We start from the raw sequence: 17,084 nt of genomic DNA, 5'->3' as shown, positions 1-17,084 counted from the left end.
CGGGCTTGTGACAGTTGTGCTCTGGGCTGTGGCCACTCCGGTCTTGAAGACTTCCAGGCGCAGGGATCCCACAACCGCTCCGGGCAACCCACTCCAGCGCTTCATGATCCTCACAGGGATTTTGGTTTTTCTTATCTCCAGCCTGACCCCCTCTACCTCCAGGAGATGCCACGGTCTCTCACCCTCCCACCAGGCAGTGCTGGGAAGAGCCTGTCCCCATCCCCTTGATGCCTTCCCCACAGGCACCAGGGTGTGCCGTGAGGTGCCCCGACGGCTTCTCTGCTCTGTGCTGAACCAGCCCCAGCCCCACAGACCCTCCTTGCCTCCCCTAAGCCCCTCTGCTTTGGCAACCTGTCTCCGGGACCCCAGAGAGGACGTAGTGCCCGGACGAGGCCTGATGGGTGCTGAGCGGAGGGGATCACCCTTGCACCCGTGGCTAGGCGAGAAAGAGAGGAGGAAACCTGCCAAAGCGAGGCAAGTGCTGCCTGTGACCCCCCACGGAAGGAAGCAGGGGAGCCCAGAGGGCTGGCCAGCAGCGCTGGGCTGTGGGGAGAGCCTGTGGGACTTTGTCCTGCCGCCTCCCAGGGAGGCACGAGGTGTTTGTTACCCAGTGAACCCTCTTGCCCTATGCGCCTGGAGACGTCTGCCATGGCCAGAGTGACCTGACGGGGCCCTGGGAAGACAGGGCCGACGCCTCGGTGACTGGCGTGAAACACCGATGCCAAGCACAAGAGGAGAGCCGAGGGGATGGAGTGGGCAGTGGCGCTGCGCTAACCCCTGCTGTCACCGAGGGATGGGCTGAGACGTCCCCAGAGACAGGCCGTGATGTCACCTAGCGATGCACTGTGACATCGCCGAGCGATGGATTGTGACCAGGCGTCCCTCACTGCTTATATTCGGGCGCCGAGCCTCACCCAGCCGGCTCGTGCCCACACTCCAGCTGAGCAGTTTGCGAGGTTTGGAGTGCTGAGCGAGGCCTTTGGTGCTGGTGTCGTTCTCGGGGAGTTGTTTCTTGCAGCTCTCAGTGCCCGACCCCAGAGCCGTCGGAGGATTTTCCCGGGCCCTGCCAGCTTCAGGCAGGTGGGGCAGCCAGCAGTCGCGTGCGCAGCAGCAGAGGTGAGCTGGGCGCGGAAACCTCACCCTGGGGAGCTGGGAGGGCTTCCTGCTGGAGGGACCTGGGCATTTCTTCCACCCCTCCCCAGGCCAGCCAGCGACTGTGGCCTCTCTTCCTTTTCTAGCGTGACACCCGCTGCTGCAGCGCCGGTGAGCGGGAGCGGCTCGACATCCCCAGCTCCCCCAGCCCACCGCAGCCCATGGAGAGCATGGCCACGGAGCTGGAGGACCGCTGCCCCATCTGCCTGGGCAGCTGGGAGGAGGCCAGCTTTGTGATGCCATGCCTCCACCGGTTCTGCTACCCGTGCATCCTGCGGTGGGCTGAGAGCAAGCCCGAGTGCCCCCTCTGCAAGAGGAGGATCGTCTCCATCTTGCACTCGGTGCGGGCAGACGACGACTACAAGGAGCACGTCATCACGCCATCCGTGACACCACCAGTCGTCGTCCGCCAGGCGGGACGAGCTCCCAGGCACCCAGCTGCCCACAACCTCCATCACCCTGCAGCACCCCGGCGGTGGGCTGCAGAAGGGGTGCCCAGGCGTCCTGTGGGTGTCTTCCAGCCCCCCAACTGGCTGAACCTTTTCCAAAACAACCTCACGCTCTTCCAGACCTTGCAGCACTGGGTCCATCAGGAGCAGGAGGAGCTCTTTGGCAACAGGGTGGTGGAGGCAGCCACGGTGGAGGACACCACCACGGGCATCCCGACCAACCAGGGGATGGATGCAGAGCTGAGGGTCTCCCTCCAAGACAGCACAGCGACGCTCGTGCAACAGCGTGCACGTGTCGCTGTGCAACGGCGCAGCAGAGAGGCCCACCGTCTGCCGCGCTGGCGGGACGCCCGTGCTGCCGGGGGGCGGGAGGGCAGCTCCGCGGGTGCCCCCAGCCCCGCTGCCTCCCAAGGACACGCTCTCGCCCCCGGCCCAGCCCCCTCCAGCAGCCCTGCGAGATCCAGCGCGGACGAGCTCCCCGGCACCTCATCCGCTGCTGTTGGCGAGGGTCCCGGCAGCCACCCCTCCGCTCCCATCGCCATCCCAGCGGAGCAAGGAGAGCCCCAGCAGGAGCCAGGGGAGGCTCTGCCCGGGCCCTCCGCTTCCAGCCGGGGCAGAGAACGCCCCCCTGGGGGGCCATGGCGACCCCCGAAGAGGAGGACCGGCAGCTCCGAGGCCTCTCCTGCCAACAAGAGGCCCAGGCCACGTCGCTGACCCTACAGGGCTCCCCAAGCCTGCCTCGCGGGATGGCCAAACCAGGAATGGGCCACCAGCTGGGGCCTCCAGCTCCAGACCTGCATCTCTGCAGCCAGTCCCGGGGCAGATGTTTCCAGCTGGGGAGGTCTCCAGGGCCAGCCCCTGCCCCACCGCTCATCACCCCACGCCTGGCGGCCTCCTCCTCGCCGCACCCTCTGCCCCCGCCTGCCGCGGCTCTGCTCTCCTCCCAGCCTGCGCTGCCCCGTGCAGCCTCCCTGTGGTGCCGCCCAAATCCCCCTCCTGCGTGCAGTCACAACTTGGTGCTGCTCTCTGCATCAACCTAGGGTCGTACCCTGCCAAGCCAGGAGCCCCAAGGAGTTCAGCAAGGGAAGCACAAAGTCTTGCACCTGGGGAGGGACAACGGCAGGCACCAGCACATGCGGCGGGCTGCCCGGCTGGAAAGCAGCCCGGGAACGGTGACGCCGTGCTGCTGCCCTCGAGCACAGCCTTTCCTCCCGCTCTTCCACAGCCAGCCTTGGCACTGGCATTTCTTCTGCTCCGCTTGGAAAGGACCCATCTTTGGCAGATGGATGCCAAGCGGCTGAGGACACGGCTTTGTCTGGTTTGGAGAAAAGGCGGCTGAGGGGCGACCTCATCGCGCTCTACAGCTTCCTGAGGAGGGCAAGTGGAGAGGGAGGTGCTGAGCTCTTCTCCCTGGCACCCAGCGACAGGACGCGAGAGTTCAAAGCTGCACCAGGGGAGGTTCCGACTTGCTAGTGGGAAACCTTTCTTTACCGAGAGGGTGGTCAGACACTGCAGCCGGCGTCCTAGAGAGGTGGGCGATGCCCCGTGCCTGTCAGTGCCTTGAAAGGAGGCATTTGCACCATGCAAGGCTTTAGCTTTTGGTCAGCCCTGGAGCGACCAGGCACTTGGACTAGACCGTCGCTTTACGTCCCTGCCAACTGGAATTGTTCTGTTCTGTTCTATTCTGTTCTGTGAATTAAAGCCATGAAAACCGATTTACAAAAGAGTTTCTTTAATTTAGTTATCACCAAGAATTTAATTTATATTGACATCTGAATTTCTGTCCGCCATTGTGAGGTCCACTTACTTTGCTGGGCTCAGGATCTTAAGTCCTCCTGTTGCAAACACTTACAGGTATGAATACCAAGGAAGGTGTTTGTACCCTCCACTGTTAGACATATGCTTTAGGGACTCTGAAATGCCCTGCAGAGACACTTCTTTCTTAGATGCAATTGTGAAAGAATGCTCTAAACTAATGTCCTCTGAAGCTACACTTCTGAAATAGGCTCCGAATATTTCCCATTATAGTCAATAGGTCTATTCATATAAGTTAAATGCCATGGTCGTCATGTTGCTACTGATCAAGATACCCTATGTGAAACACAGCCAATATGAGCATGGAGAAAAACTTATCATGGGAGCTCGAGGTCCAGAACAAACCTGTTATTCACTTCTGATGTATTCTTTCCGATTATCTCATAAAATGTGAATTTTTACCTAGGAGGCAATGTCCAAGAGATGATATGCTAAACATTATTACAAGTAAGTAGTATTAAAATACTCATAAGCACTATTAGTAAGTATCATGAAAATTTTAAAAGTAAAATATTATTCAAATATTCAGTTCCATAACTGGTGTTGGCTAGATAACTGCAAGCTCACCATTTATTCTGTGCTCACATAGGAAGCAATGTCGTCATATTGTCTCCTTGCGTCTAGTAAAAATGGGTTCATAAAGCATTCCAGTGGCACTCATCACAGTGAGATTTCGACAGTTTCCTCCTGAGGTTACAAACAAGCCAACATGGGCACTGAATTACCAGAGCCAGCAAATTGCAAAGCATATGGGCCTCTTGCGGGGTTACTTCCTGCATATTCCAGTGGTGCATCTCAGTAAAAGACCCTCAAATTCCCATTTTGGGTTTAAATTGGGATCACACAGAAGGAAGCTCCCTTCCTTCTTTTTACTGCCTCTGATCACTGATTTGCTGCCAGCCAACAGGTAGGGACAGGGTTGTGAACAGGTCAGGAACAAGGTCCAAGCAGTGAGGACTTTGGAAAGCAGCTCACTTTTAGGTAAATTTCTTATAACTAGTCGTCTCTTAAATTGAGTCCTGTTTCAAAATGAAGGCAAACTAGGAGTATTTTGTTGACTGTATAATTTAACATTCAAGCAAAGAGAACCTTTTACTTGGTATTCCAAGGTAACACTAATTTTTTTACCTCCCACCAGACAGCTCGCCAGCACTTTTGATGGACATCAAAAGCAAAGTTCGACACTCATTCCTGCAACTTAGTCAGAAAGTATAAGGAGACCAAGGGCACATGGACTCAGGAAAGTGCTCCAATACTGTCAGTGCTTATTACCCAGCCTGTCCTAGGTTTCCATCACTGGCTCAGTTAAGCAGCCCTACCAGAAGGTTTTTGCATAGATGAATAATGATGGGCTCATCTGCAGATGGATTCCTAGAATACCAGCACAGAATGGGTTGACATTAAATGTATCAAAACAAACAAACATCTGAATTGTCACCCAACTGAATGCTGCAAAGGAAGATCAGAAGTCAGTTGTTTCCTTTTATCCGTTCTTTGGTGGAACTAACGATGAACTGAGTTTTGCTTTAATACCAGCCGGCTGTGTCACATACAGTCTAACCTGATTAAATGCAATTGCTTTGGGTCTTGATTTGATTATTTCATCTCCAGAATTATTTCTGTGACTGAAGGAAATTTCATATTTTATTCGGTTAAAGTTAATAAAAGATGTACAACTACATAAAAGTTTTAATATTTTGCAAATTAAAAATTTGAATGTTGATAAACCATAACACTTTAATCTTTAAATACTCCAGTATTTATTACTGTTTTATTCCATTGAATGTCAGCATTTAATGTGTCACTAGTTATTTTAATTTTCTTCTGTAAAACAAAGTACTTCAGATGATTTAAAATACTAAGAATGATTTTATCTTGAGTCCTTTTATTACAGAAGTCTTCTACTCACCTTTTCCGAGACAGCCCCTTCTGCAAAACAAAACAGAACCACTCAGATCTCATCACTCTGGAGTGGTCAGTACAACGAGCAATTCTGACATCAGAGATAACTTATCTCACATTCTCTGTAAACATCTGTAAACAGTATTTACAGGCCACAGTGGAACAAGAAATATGGTGTGCTGTTTAACAGTGTAGAGCTTAAAAAATTTTACTACAAAAATCAAGTAACCTGGCTGGCACCATTTTGGTAGTGATATTCACGTGTCTGAGGCCACCTTGACACTTAGTTGTCTATTCAGTGTTTTTGAGAGTTGTGTTGCACACTGGTCAGTCTTTGAGTAGAAGTGGACACAATAAGAACAGTAGAAGCTGCAGTGTGTGAAAATTCAGCCCTCTAGCTTTAGGTGTCATGGCATCTCTAGTAAGACCCAAAAGCAGGTTTTGGGAAGAGTATTAGTTATGTTACTACTGCATGCCCCACTGATGAATTTAAAACTTGGTTCACTGGCAGAGCTCGCCTTGTAGATGTACTACAACAGCCTGTGAATTTACTCTAGTCAAACCAGTTTTTAACTGTGAGCCAGTTTTAGATGCTAAAACCAGACCAGGACACAATTACTGCCAGCTACACCTAAGCATAAGCTCCTCCATACACGTGAGCAGGTTCCAGCTGGTTCCGTACCTGGTATCAATAATGCAAAATCAAGAACTTTAATGGTAACATAAATGGGTGCATTTGAACAACCAGATAATTGTACTGTAAGTTTAATTTCATTGTCTTTTTCTTAGCTGGGGCTGGGAGTTTGTGGCCAGACAGCAAAGCATGGGAACAGGCAAGAGCTGCCCCAGGAGGGATTCAGCCCCTTTGGCTACAGCACCAAGAGCTATTCCTGAGCATCAGGTGTGGCTAAAAGAGGGACAGCAACAAGTGCAGCGCAATTGCTCCCAGTCCATGGAATTTGCCTAGCCAGATGACACTTGTCGAGCTCCTCAGCCTCTCTCACACTCCTATACCAACAGGCAAAGGGTCAAGCATCATTTTTGCTATTTTATGTCTCAGTTTAGATACTTAAGTCACCAAGGAAGACTTGACAGCAACTGCCAATCAGCCATTAACAACAGCAAGTCTGGGCCTCTTTCTCCACTATACTGAAAGCAGTAGAGCTGCAACACTGAAACAGCTCTTGGAAAAAAATAACAAAAGGAAAATCTGGAACACCAATTCTCAGCACCAGTGTGAAGGTCCTTTGGCTCACCCATTCCTCTCTGCCCTCCTGAAAGAAACAACAAGAGTAAAGAGATGCTACAGCACCACAGTACAATGGTGGTGTGGCATTTAACCAGAGGGCCTTACAGGACTCTGGTTTTGAGTCCTATTACAGAGGCCATGAGAAAAGTTTAGATTCCCTCACTCTTTTGTGCCAGTCATCTGTACAGAGACAGAGAAGACACTTCCACCCTTCTTTCTTGTGCCCAGCTGCCTGCCTAGCATGTAGCCCCACACACACTGTATACTGTTTCCACAGGGCTTTTGGTCAGCCCTGGAGCGATCAGGCACTTGGACTAGACCGTCGCTTTACGTCCCTGCCAACTGCAACGATTCTATTCTCTCCTAAACAAATGTTTGTGAAAGCTTCTGATCCAAATGAAACCAGAAAGTCAAAACCTTCTGGAATCTATTGCTCCTTCGGAATCCTTTGCTCCATTTCCCACTGGCAACGCTTGCTCTTCCAGCACTTCAGCGAGCACCCCTTCACGGGCTTGTGACAGTTGTGCTCTGGGCTGTGGCCACTCCGGTCTTGAAGACTTCCAGGCGCAGGGATCCCACAACCGCTCCGGGCAACCCACTCCAGCGCTTCATGATCCTCACAGGGATTTTGGTTTTTCTTATCTCCAGCCTGACCCCCTCTACCTCCAGGAGATGCCACGGTCTCTCACCCTCCCACCAGGCAGTGCTGGGAAGAGCCTGTCCCCATCCCCTTGATGCCTTCCCCACAGGCACCAGGGTGTGCCGTGAGGTGCCCCGACGGCTTCTCTGCTCTGTGCTGAACCAGCCCCAGCCCCACAGACCCTCCTTGCCTCCCCTAAGCCCCTCTGCTTTGGCAACCTGTCTCCGGGACCCCAGAGAGGACGTAGTGCCCGGACGAGGCCTGATGGGTGCTGAGCGGAGGGGATCACCCTTGCACCCGTGGCTAGGCGAGAAAGAGAGGAGGAAACCTGCCAAAGCGAGGCAAGTGCTGCCTGTGACCCCCCACGGAAGGAAGCAGGGGAGCCCAGAGGGCTGGCCAGCAGCGCTGGGCTGTGGGGAGAGCCTGTGGGACTTTGTCCTGCCGCCTCCCAGGGAGGCACGAGGTGTTTGTTACCCAGTGAACCCTCTTGCCCTATGCGCCTGGAGACGTCTGCCACGGCCAGAGTGACCTGACGGGGCCCTGGGAAGACAGGGCCGACGCCTCGGTGACTGGCGTGAAACACCGATGCCAAGCACAAGAGGAGAGCCGAGGGGATGGAGTGGGCAGTGGCGCTGCGCTAACCCCTGTTGTCACCGAGGGATGGGCTGAGACGTCCCCAGAGACAGGCCGTGATGTCACCTAGCGATGCACTGTGACATCGCCGAGCGATGGATTGTGACCAGGCGTCCCTCACTGCTTATATTCGGGCGCCGAGCCTCACCCAGCCGGCTCGTGCCCACACTCCAGCTGAGCAGTTTGCGAGGTTTGGAGTGCTGAGCGAGGCCTTTGGTGCTGGTGTCGTTCTCGGGGAGCTGTTTCTTGCAGCTCTCAGTGCCCGACCCCAGAGCCGTCGGAGGATTTTCCCGGGCCCTGCCAGCTTCAGGCAGGTGGGGCAGCCAGCAGTCGCGTGCGCAGCAGCAGAGGTGAGCTGGGCGCGGAAACCTCACCCTGGGGAGCTGGGAGGGCTTCCTGCTGGAGGGACCTGGGCATTTCTTCCACCCCTCCCCAGGCCAGCCAGCGACTGTGGCCTCTCTTCCTTTTCTAGCGTGACACCCGCTGCTGCAGCGCCGGTGAGCGGGAGCGGCTTGACATCCCCAGCTCCCCCCAGCCCACCGCAGCCCATGGAGAGCATGGCCACGGAGCTGGAGGACCGCTGCCCCATCTGCCTGGGCAGCTGGGAGGAGGCCAGCTTTGTGATGCCATGCCTCCACCGGTTCTGCTACCCGTGCATCCTGCGGTGGGCTGAGAGCAAGCCCGAGTGCCCCCTCTGCAAGAGGAGGATCGTCTCCATCTTGCACTCGGTGCGAGCAGACGACGACTACAAGGAGCACGTCATCACGCCATCCGTGACACCACCAGTCGTCGTCCGCCAGGCGGGACGAGCTCCCAGGCACCCAGCTGCCCACAACCTCCATCACCCTGCAGCACCCCGGCGGTGGGCTGCAGAAGGGGTGCCCAGGCGTCCCGTGGGTGTCTTCCAGCCCCCCAACTGGCTGAACCTTTTCCAAAACAACCTCACGCTCTTCCAGACCCTGCAGCACTGGGTCCATCAGGAGCAGGAGGAGCTCTTTGGCAACAGGGTGGTGGAGGCAGCCACGGTGGAGGACACCACCACGGGCATCCCAACCAACCAGGGGATGGATGCAGAGCTGAGGGTCTCCCTCCAAGACAGCACAGCGACGCTCGTGCAACAGCGTGCACGTGTCGCTGTGCAACGGCGCAGCAGAGAGGCCCACCGTCTGCCGCGCTGGCGGGACGCCCGTGCTGCCGGGGGGCGGGAGGGCAGCTCCGCGGGTGCCCCCAGCCCCGCTGCCTCCCAAGGACACGCTCTCGCCCCCGGCCCAGCCCCCTCCAGCAGCCCTGCGAGATCCAGCGCGGACGAGCTCCCCGGCACCTCATCCGCTGCTGTTGGTGAGGGTCCCGGCAGCCACCCCTCTGCTCCCATCGCCATCCCAGCGGAGCAAGGAGAGCCCCAGCAGGAGCCAGGGGAGGCTCTGCCCGGGCCCTCCGCTTCCAGCCGGGGCAGAGAACGCCCCCCTGGGGGGCCACGGCGACCCCCGAAGAGGAGGACCGGCAGCTCCGAGGCCTCTCCTGCCAACAAGAGGCCCAGGCCACGTCGCTGACCCTACAGGGCTCCCCAAGCCTGCCTCGCGGGATGGCCAAACCAGGAATGGGCCACCAGCTGGGGCCTCCAGCTCCAGACCTGCATCTCTGCAGCCAGTCCCGGGGCAGATGTTTCCAGCTGGGGAGGTCTCCAGGGCCAGCCCCTGCCCCACCGCTCATCACCCCACGCCTGGCGGCCTCCTCCTCGCCGCACCCTCTGCCCCCGCCTGCCGCGGCTCTGCTCTCCTCCCAGCCTGCGCTGCCCCGTGCAGCCTCCCTGTGGTGCCGCCCAAATCCCCCTCCTGCGTGCAGTCACAACTTGGTGCTGCTCTCTGCATCAACCTAGGGTCGTACCCTGCCAAGCCAGGAGCCCCAAGGAGTTCAGCAAGGGAAGCACAAAGTCTTGCACCTGGGGAGGGACAACGGCAGGCACCAGCACATGCGGCGGGCTGCCCGGCTGGAAAGCAGCCCGGGAACGGTGACGCCGTGCTGCTGCCCTCGAGCACAGCCTTTCCTCCCGCTCTTCCACAGCCAGCCTTGGCACTGGCATTTCTTCTGCTCCGCTTGGAAAGGACCCATCTTTGGCAGATGGATGCCAAGCGGCTGAGGACACGGCTTTGTCTGGTTTGGAGAAAAGGCGGCTGAGGGGCGACCTCATCGCGCTCTACAGCTTCCTGAGGAGGGCAAGTGGAGAGGGAGGTGCTGAGCTCTTCTCCCTGGCACCCAGCGACAGGACGCGAGAGTTCAAAGCTGCACCAGGGGAGGTTCCGACTTGCTAGTGGGAAACCTTTCTTTACCGAGAGGGTGGTCAGACACTGCAGCCGGCGTCCTAGAGAGGTGGGCGATGCCCCGTGCCTGTCAGTGCCTTGAAAGGAGGCATTTGCACCATGCAAGGCTTTAGCTTTTGGTCAGCCCTGGAGCGACCAGGCACTTGGACTAGACCATCGCTTTACGTCCCTGCCAACTGCAACGATTCTATTCTCTCCTAAACAAATGTTTGTGAAAGCTTCTGATCCAAATGAAACCAGAAAGTCAAAACCTTCTGGAATCTATTGCTCCTTCGGAATCCTTTGCTCCATTTCCCACTGGCAACGCTTGCTCTTCCAGCACTTCAGCGAGCACCCCTTCACGGGCTTGTGACAGTTGTGCTCTGGGCTGTGGCCACTCCGGTCTTGAAGACTTCCAGGCGCAGGGATCCCACAACACCATGCAAGGCTTTAACTTTTGGTCAGCCCTGGAGCGATCAGGCACTTGGACTAGACCGTCACTGTAGGTCCCTGTCAACCGCAACTACTCTATTGTACTACCTTTTAATAGCATCAAATCAGCATTTTTTGCCTTTCTCCAATTTTTCTGTTTTCAATGCCATAAAGATAACCTTATGTGGTATGTTGTATTGTATAGTATGTTATTGTATTTATTTTATTGTATTGTATGTAATGTATGTATTGTATTGTACATATTGTATTTTCTATTTTGTAGTTGTACTGTATGTAGTGTATGTAGTGTATGCTATGGCATTTATTGTATTCTATGGTATTTGGGATTGTATTTGGCATTGTATTGCATCGTATGGTATGTATAGTATAGTATGGTATGTATTGTATGGCATGGTATCTATCGTATTGTGTAGACTGTGCCTGATGATTGCACTGTCCTTGACATGCCTTTCGGTAGCACCCAGCAGAATCTTCTCCATCATTTTTCCTGATACTGAGGTTAGACTACCAGGTCTGTAGTTTCCTGGGTTTTCCCTCACGCCCTTTCTGTAACTTGGAATAACTTTGGCCAGCTTCCAGTCAGCATCGACTTCCCTATAGTTTCAAGGGGTTTGGTACAAGACTGGACTAAGGGATTGTAATTGAATAGTTGGTGTCGAAAATGCGTAAAAATTCCAGTGACTGCCTCAGAAACGGAATGACATATTAAGTACTGCCTTCCGTAAGGCTGAGAGAACCCAGCCTCTCCTACCATTTGTACTGATTAATGTCAGTGGAGAATCTCATTTGCTATCTTGAGCCTACATGCAGCTGAAACCCACCGGGCAACAAATCCACCTGGCCAGACTTTACTTTCAACTTTCTCTCTGTCTCCCCTAAGTTTTACAGGACACTTTTTGTTCTTTACAGGGGGGAAAAACTGCACCTGTATGCAAGTCAAAAGGGTAAGAGGCAAGCAATTTGTTCTGTGTGGTGTCTAGGCACGTACTCCGCTTGCGTCCTCAGAAAGTCCCTGAAAAGTCAGTCATGGGGACAGGTCTGCTTTCTGTTCTTTGTCTTCTTTTTTCTTTTTTTCCTTCTTTCTCCTTGTATAAAGAAGTTGTTGCTCTTTAAAATCCAGCAAAGATGGTGCTGCTTTCGCCCCTTTTTCATGATACTACAATGGCTAGAACACTCACACAAGAAACAGGAGCCTTACGCCCAAAACAGGCTGCAAGTTCAAATTTGCACTGAGAGCGGACGTGAAAATAGGAGGAGTTGGCTGTAACCTTATGGTTAGAGCCCTTCTCGGAAAGTGGCCATGAGCTGGTTCCTGACCTCAGGACTGCTCCTGTGGGACTTTGCTCCACTTGACTACACAGGGTTTTCAGGGGAAACGTGCTCACGTTCCGTTTCCATGGGAAAACGTGCCCATAGTCTTGGGTGAGGAAATCAATGTCTTGCTTTCCTTCAAGAAAACATCTTAGCCCCTGGACTATGTAAGCCTGTTTCTTCTATATCCCCTTGCTGGTCAGCTTGTGTCACTCCAGGGTAACACCTAGTAAAATGCATCCTGTGGTACAGGAAGAAGGGAGTGAGCAGTTCTGGAATGGAGGACGCTGAAGGACACAGGGTGCTCCGCACCCGTTTAGCACACGTCCTTGAGCATGAGGCACCAGCCCAGATTGGAATTGCCTCAGCCCCAATTCAAGCTTGCCGGTTACTATCTAATACAGCAGAACTGCACGTTCTAGAGCGAAAACGTGAACCCCGTGTTGCCAGGCATCGTTCCCACAGCACCAGTCAGACCTGACCGTGCACCACTGGCAGGTGCGCGAAGAGGCCAAGCACAGGCATAAAGCGTCTGGGGCTCTTGGAGCACCAGCGGGTATCTCAGGCTTCCGCGGGTTGTCTGCCGACGCGCACGGTCAATAAGGGGCAGCCTCGATGCTTCGCACCGGACGCCGGAGACCGGGCGAGGCGCAGCGGCAACGGCGGGAGGCAGGGCCGCGGGACGCGCCAGGCCTCCCCCAGGCCGCAGAGACGACGCCAGGACAGGGGCCGGGCCCCGAGCCAGGCGGCCCGGCCCGCTGATTGGACGGGCCAGCAACGGGCGGAGCCTGCGCCCGGCCGCGCGGGAGACTGAAGCGGGCCCGAACGACCGCCATGGCGGATGCCGATGGGCGCGGCGGCGCGGCTCCCCGGAGCTGCCCGGAGCTGCCGTCGCCCGGCAGAGCCCCTGCGGCCACTCTGCCAGAGCGCCTGGCCCAGCAGGCGACCGCCCGGCCGGGCCTCGGGCCGCGGGGCTGTGCCTGGCGGTAGACGCCGACGGCGAGCGAGGCCGTGGGGGGTGCGCCCCGGTGGCCGCCGCAGGGCTCTGCCCGGTGGCCGAGCTGCAGGAGAAGGTGGGCGGGATGAGGAGCGTCCGAGAGGGAGGCGGAGCAAGGGAGCTGTGCTCGGCCCTCTCTGGGACGCCCTCGGCGTGGCCTCTGCCAGCGTGGCAGGGCCCGGGTGCGTTGCTGTGCCGGGAGCGGCGGGGAGGGGTGGCAGCAGGGCACGGCACGCAGCTGTGAGGGGAAGCCCTCCTCGCCCTCTTGGATACCTTGAGGGAGGCGGGAGGAGGCCCTGGGTTTGGCAGATGAAGTGCATCGTGAGACAGAAGGGGAGGAAGCTGTGCAAGTGCTCTTGCCCAGGTCAGGAGTAACGCAAGGCTTACCTTAATTTCCCATAAAGCCGCATAACTTAGGTCGATATAATCATTAGAGGGCCAACATTTACAGAATATTTGTTCTATAGAAATCTCCCATTACAGTTGGTGTTTATGGACGGACCTGGAGTGCTATTTCACCTTAATCCACACCAAGGGGATCTGCGAATCTGAGTCACTCCCCCCTCCCCACAAGTGGGATGTGACAATGGTATGTATTGTATTGTATGGTATGGTACAGTATGGCATGGTATTTATTGTATTGTATTGTATGTATTGTATAGCATCAATATAGATGGGACGCACCCATCTGCAGGCTGGAGCCAATTTTCAGGGAAGTTTGCTGCCTCCCTGGGGCCTGAAGCAGGGGTGTCACCAGATGACTGACAAGCTTGGTGCAGCCCTCAGACTATTACTCGCTCCCACTCTTTTGCGTGGGTACTAATGGGGTTGCAAGAAGAGGTCCAAGGTCAATCCAAAGAGATTTCAGGGCCCTGGGAAGATGGCTAAAAAGTTCAGGAGCACTGGCAGTGTTTACCTCCATCCTTCCCCAGTAAGAGGGAGAGGCTTTGGAAGAAACTGGTGAGCCCAAGACATCAATACCTAGCTCCAGGACTGGTGCCTCCACCAAAACTTTGGGGTTTTAAACTATGGAAGAGCCTTCGAGGCACAAGGTGTGCTGGGGCCTGATGGGATTGACCTGGCCCAATGGGGAAAACGCATCTTTGGTTGTAAGCTGGCAGGACTGATCAAGAGGGCTTTAAGCTAGAATCGATGGGGGAAGAGGATACCCCCAGAAGAGCTGAAGGTAAGCCAATGGTTAGCATGGCATTCCTTGAGGGGGGCAATGCTAGTGGGAACGTTTACGCTGCTCTTGGGAGTACGGAGGGCTCAGGAGCATATCTGAAATGGTTGTGCACCAAGGCAGGCAGTACGAGAAACAAACAGGATGAACTGGAAGCGTTGGTCAGCTCCCAGAGCTATAGTTATCGTTAGCGTCACTGGTGAGACTTGGTGGTGTGAGTCCCACAACTGGAGTGGTGGGGTGGAGGGCTATAGGCTGTTCAGGAGGGACAGACAGGGCAGGTGAGGTGGAGGAGTGGCACCATATGTAAGGGAGAGGTTTGACTGTGCAGCCTTTACCATTTGGGATGATGGGGCTGAGAGCCTCTGGGGGAGGATTAGGGGGATGGGAAACAAAGCAGATGTCGTAGTGGGGATCTAGGGCCGATTGCCCAGCCAGGATGTTAGCACTGATGAGGTATTCTACAGGCAATTAGGAGAATGTGTTGTATAGTATTGTATTGCTTGGTAAGGTGAGTACTGGTTGTTACAGTGTGTATTGTGTACTGTATTTTATATTGTGTGTTGTATTTATTTACAGTATGGCATTTTGTATGGTATAGGATGGTTTATATTGCATGGTATGGTATGTATTGTATTTTGTATGGTATGGTTTTGTATTTTGTATTGTATTTTATTCAGTACTGTAGGTATGGTATGATTTGTATTATAGGTGTTGTATTTTGTAGTGTGTGTATGGTATGGCATCGGGTATCGTATGGCATTGGGTATGGTACATGGTATGGTATGGGTTATGGTGTGGGGTGTGGTATGGTATTGTGTTGTATGTATTGCATTACATTTTGTGTTGCATTTATTGTATGTGTGATGTGGTATGTAAGGTGTTTCATTTTGTACAGTATGGTGTATTTTGTATGGTGCGGTATATTTTGTATTGTACGGTATTGGGGGTATGGTATTTAGGGTATGGTATGGTATTGTCTGGCATGCATGGTATTGTTTAGCATGCATGGTATGGTACATATTGAATGATGTGTTTCATTATAGTATTGTATTTTCTGTGTTATATTGTATGGTATGGTATTGTGGGTATTTTATTATTTTGTATTGTGTGTATCATGGTATTGTGTGTATCGCATTGTATATATTGTGTTTTGTATTGTATTTTCTATTTTGTATTGTATTTTGTATTGCATTGTATGTATTGTATGCATTGTATTATATACTATTATACTGTATGTATTGTGTTGTCTTGTTATTGTTTGTATTGTATTGTATGAGATTCAACTGTATGAGACTCAACAAGGCTCACTGTCGGGTCCTGCACTTGAGTCGGAACAAACCCATGCGATGCTACAGGCTTGGGGAAGAGTGGCTGGAGAGCTGCCTGGTGGAAAAGGACCTGAGTATATTGGTCGACAGCCGGCTGAATATGAGCCAGCAGTGTGCCCAGGTGGCCAAGAAGGCCAACAGCATCCTGGCTTGTATCAGAAATAGTGTGGCCAGCAGGACCAGGGAAGTGATTGTCCCCCTGTACTTGGCACTGGTGAGGCCGCACCTCGAATACTGTGTTCAGTATTAGGCCCCTCTCTACAAGAAGGACATCGAGGTGCCCAAAAGGGCAACAAAGCTGGTGAAGGGTCTAGACCACAAGTCTTATAAGGAGCAGCTGAGGGAACTGAAGCTGTTTACTCTGGAGAAGAGGAGGCTGAGGGGAGACCTTATTGCTCTCTACAGCTACCTGAAAGGAGGTTGTAGCAAGGTGGGTGTCAGTCTCTTTTCCGAAGTAACAAGGGATAGGACAAGAGGAAATAGCCTCGAGTTGCACCAGGAGAGGTTTAGGTTGGATATTAGGAAAAATTTCTTCACCAAAAGGGTAGTCAGGCACTGGAAGAGGCTGCCCAGGGAAGTGTTTGAGTCCCCATCCCTGGAGGTATTTAAAAGACGGGTAGACGTGGTGCTTAGGGACATGGTTTAGTGGTGGACTTGGCAGTACTAGGTTAACGGTTGGACACGATGATTGTAAAGGTCTTTTTCAACCTAAATGATTCCATGATTCTATGATAATACAATACAATACCGTACCATACTGTTCAATACATACCATTCAATACAGTCCAATAAATAACATACAATACCGTAAATACAATACCATGCATACAATACAAAGCATGATACAAAATACAATGCACAATACATACAATATGATACAATACCATACCATGCAATACAGTGTAATACATGCAATAAATACATGCAATACATTAAATATCATGCCATACAATGTAGCGTTGCATGGGGTTGTTGTGACCCAAGTGCAGGACCTGGCACTTAGCCTTGTTGGACCTCATACAATTGGCCTCGGCCCATTGATCCAGCCTGTCCAGGTCCCTCTGTAGAGCCTTAGAATCATAGAATCGTCAAGGTTGGAAAAGACCCTTAAGATCATCGAGTCCAACCGTCAACCTATCACTGCCAGGTCTTCACTATACCATGTCCTCGAGCACCACACCTATCTGTTCTTTAAATACCTCCAGGGATGGAGACTCAACCACTTCCCTGGGCAGCCTGTTCCAATGCTTGACCACCCTTGCGGTGAAGAAGTTTTTCCTAATGTCTAACCTAAACCTCCCCTGGCGCAGCTTGAGGCCGTTTCCTCTCGTTCTATCAATTGTTACTAGGGAGAAGAGGCCGACCCCCACCTCGCGACAACCTCCTTTCAGGTAGCTGTAGAGAGCAATAAGGTCTCCCCTCAGCCTCCTCTTCCCCAGGCTAAACAACCCCAGTTCCCTCAGCCGCTCCTCATAAGACTTGTGCTCTAGACCCTTCACCAACTTCATTGCCCTCCTCTGGACATGCTCCAGCACCTCGCTGTCCTTCTTGTAGTGAGGTGCCCAAAACTGAACACGGTATTTGAGGTGCGGCCTCACCAGTGCTGAGTACAGTGGCACTCTCACCTCCCTGGTCCTGCTGGCCACACTATTCTTGATACAGGCCAAGATGC

The 17,084-nt window shown here is 53.5% G+C and overlaps 2 protein-coding genes across 2 annotated transcripts; both read left to right on the top strand.

Annotated features, from left to right (window-relative positions):
* The first annotated feature begins 1,247 nt into the window (after positions 1 to 1,247).
* Positions 1,248 to 2,315, top strand: LOC148050535 (uncharacterized). The gene has a single exon (XM_087741262.1). It carries the CDS (start codon positions 1,314 to 1,316, stop codon positions 2,313 to 2,315), a length of 1,002 nt encoding a protein of 333 aa, XP_087597388.1. The 5' UTR covers positions 1,248 to 1,313.
* A 6,006-nt stretch (positions 2,316 to 8,321) lies between these two features.
* On the top strand, positions 8,322 to 9,390 carry LOC148050534 (uncharacterized). Its single transcript, XM_087741414.1, has one exon. It carries the CDS (start codon positions 8,389 to 8,391, stop codon positions 9,388 to 9,390), a length of 1,002 nt encoding a protein of 333 aa, XP_087597540.1. The 5' UTR covers positions 8,322 to 8,388.
* The last annotated feature ends 7,694 nt before the right edge of the window (positions 9,391 to 17,084 follow it).

Source organism: Nipponia nippon, unplaced genomic scaffold, assembly GCF_047370975.1.
Source record: "Nipponia nippon isolate SJK-2023a ecotype South Korea unplaced genomic scaffold, ASM4737097v1 scaffold_8, whole genome shotgun sequence".
Taxonomy (NCBI): domain Eukaryota; kingdom Metazoa; phylum Chordata; class Aves; order Pelecaniformes; family Threskiornithidae; genus Nipponia; species Nipponia nippon.
Note: the sequence above shows the minus strand (reverse complement) of the source record. Positions and strands in the feature narration are given on the sequence as shown.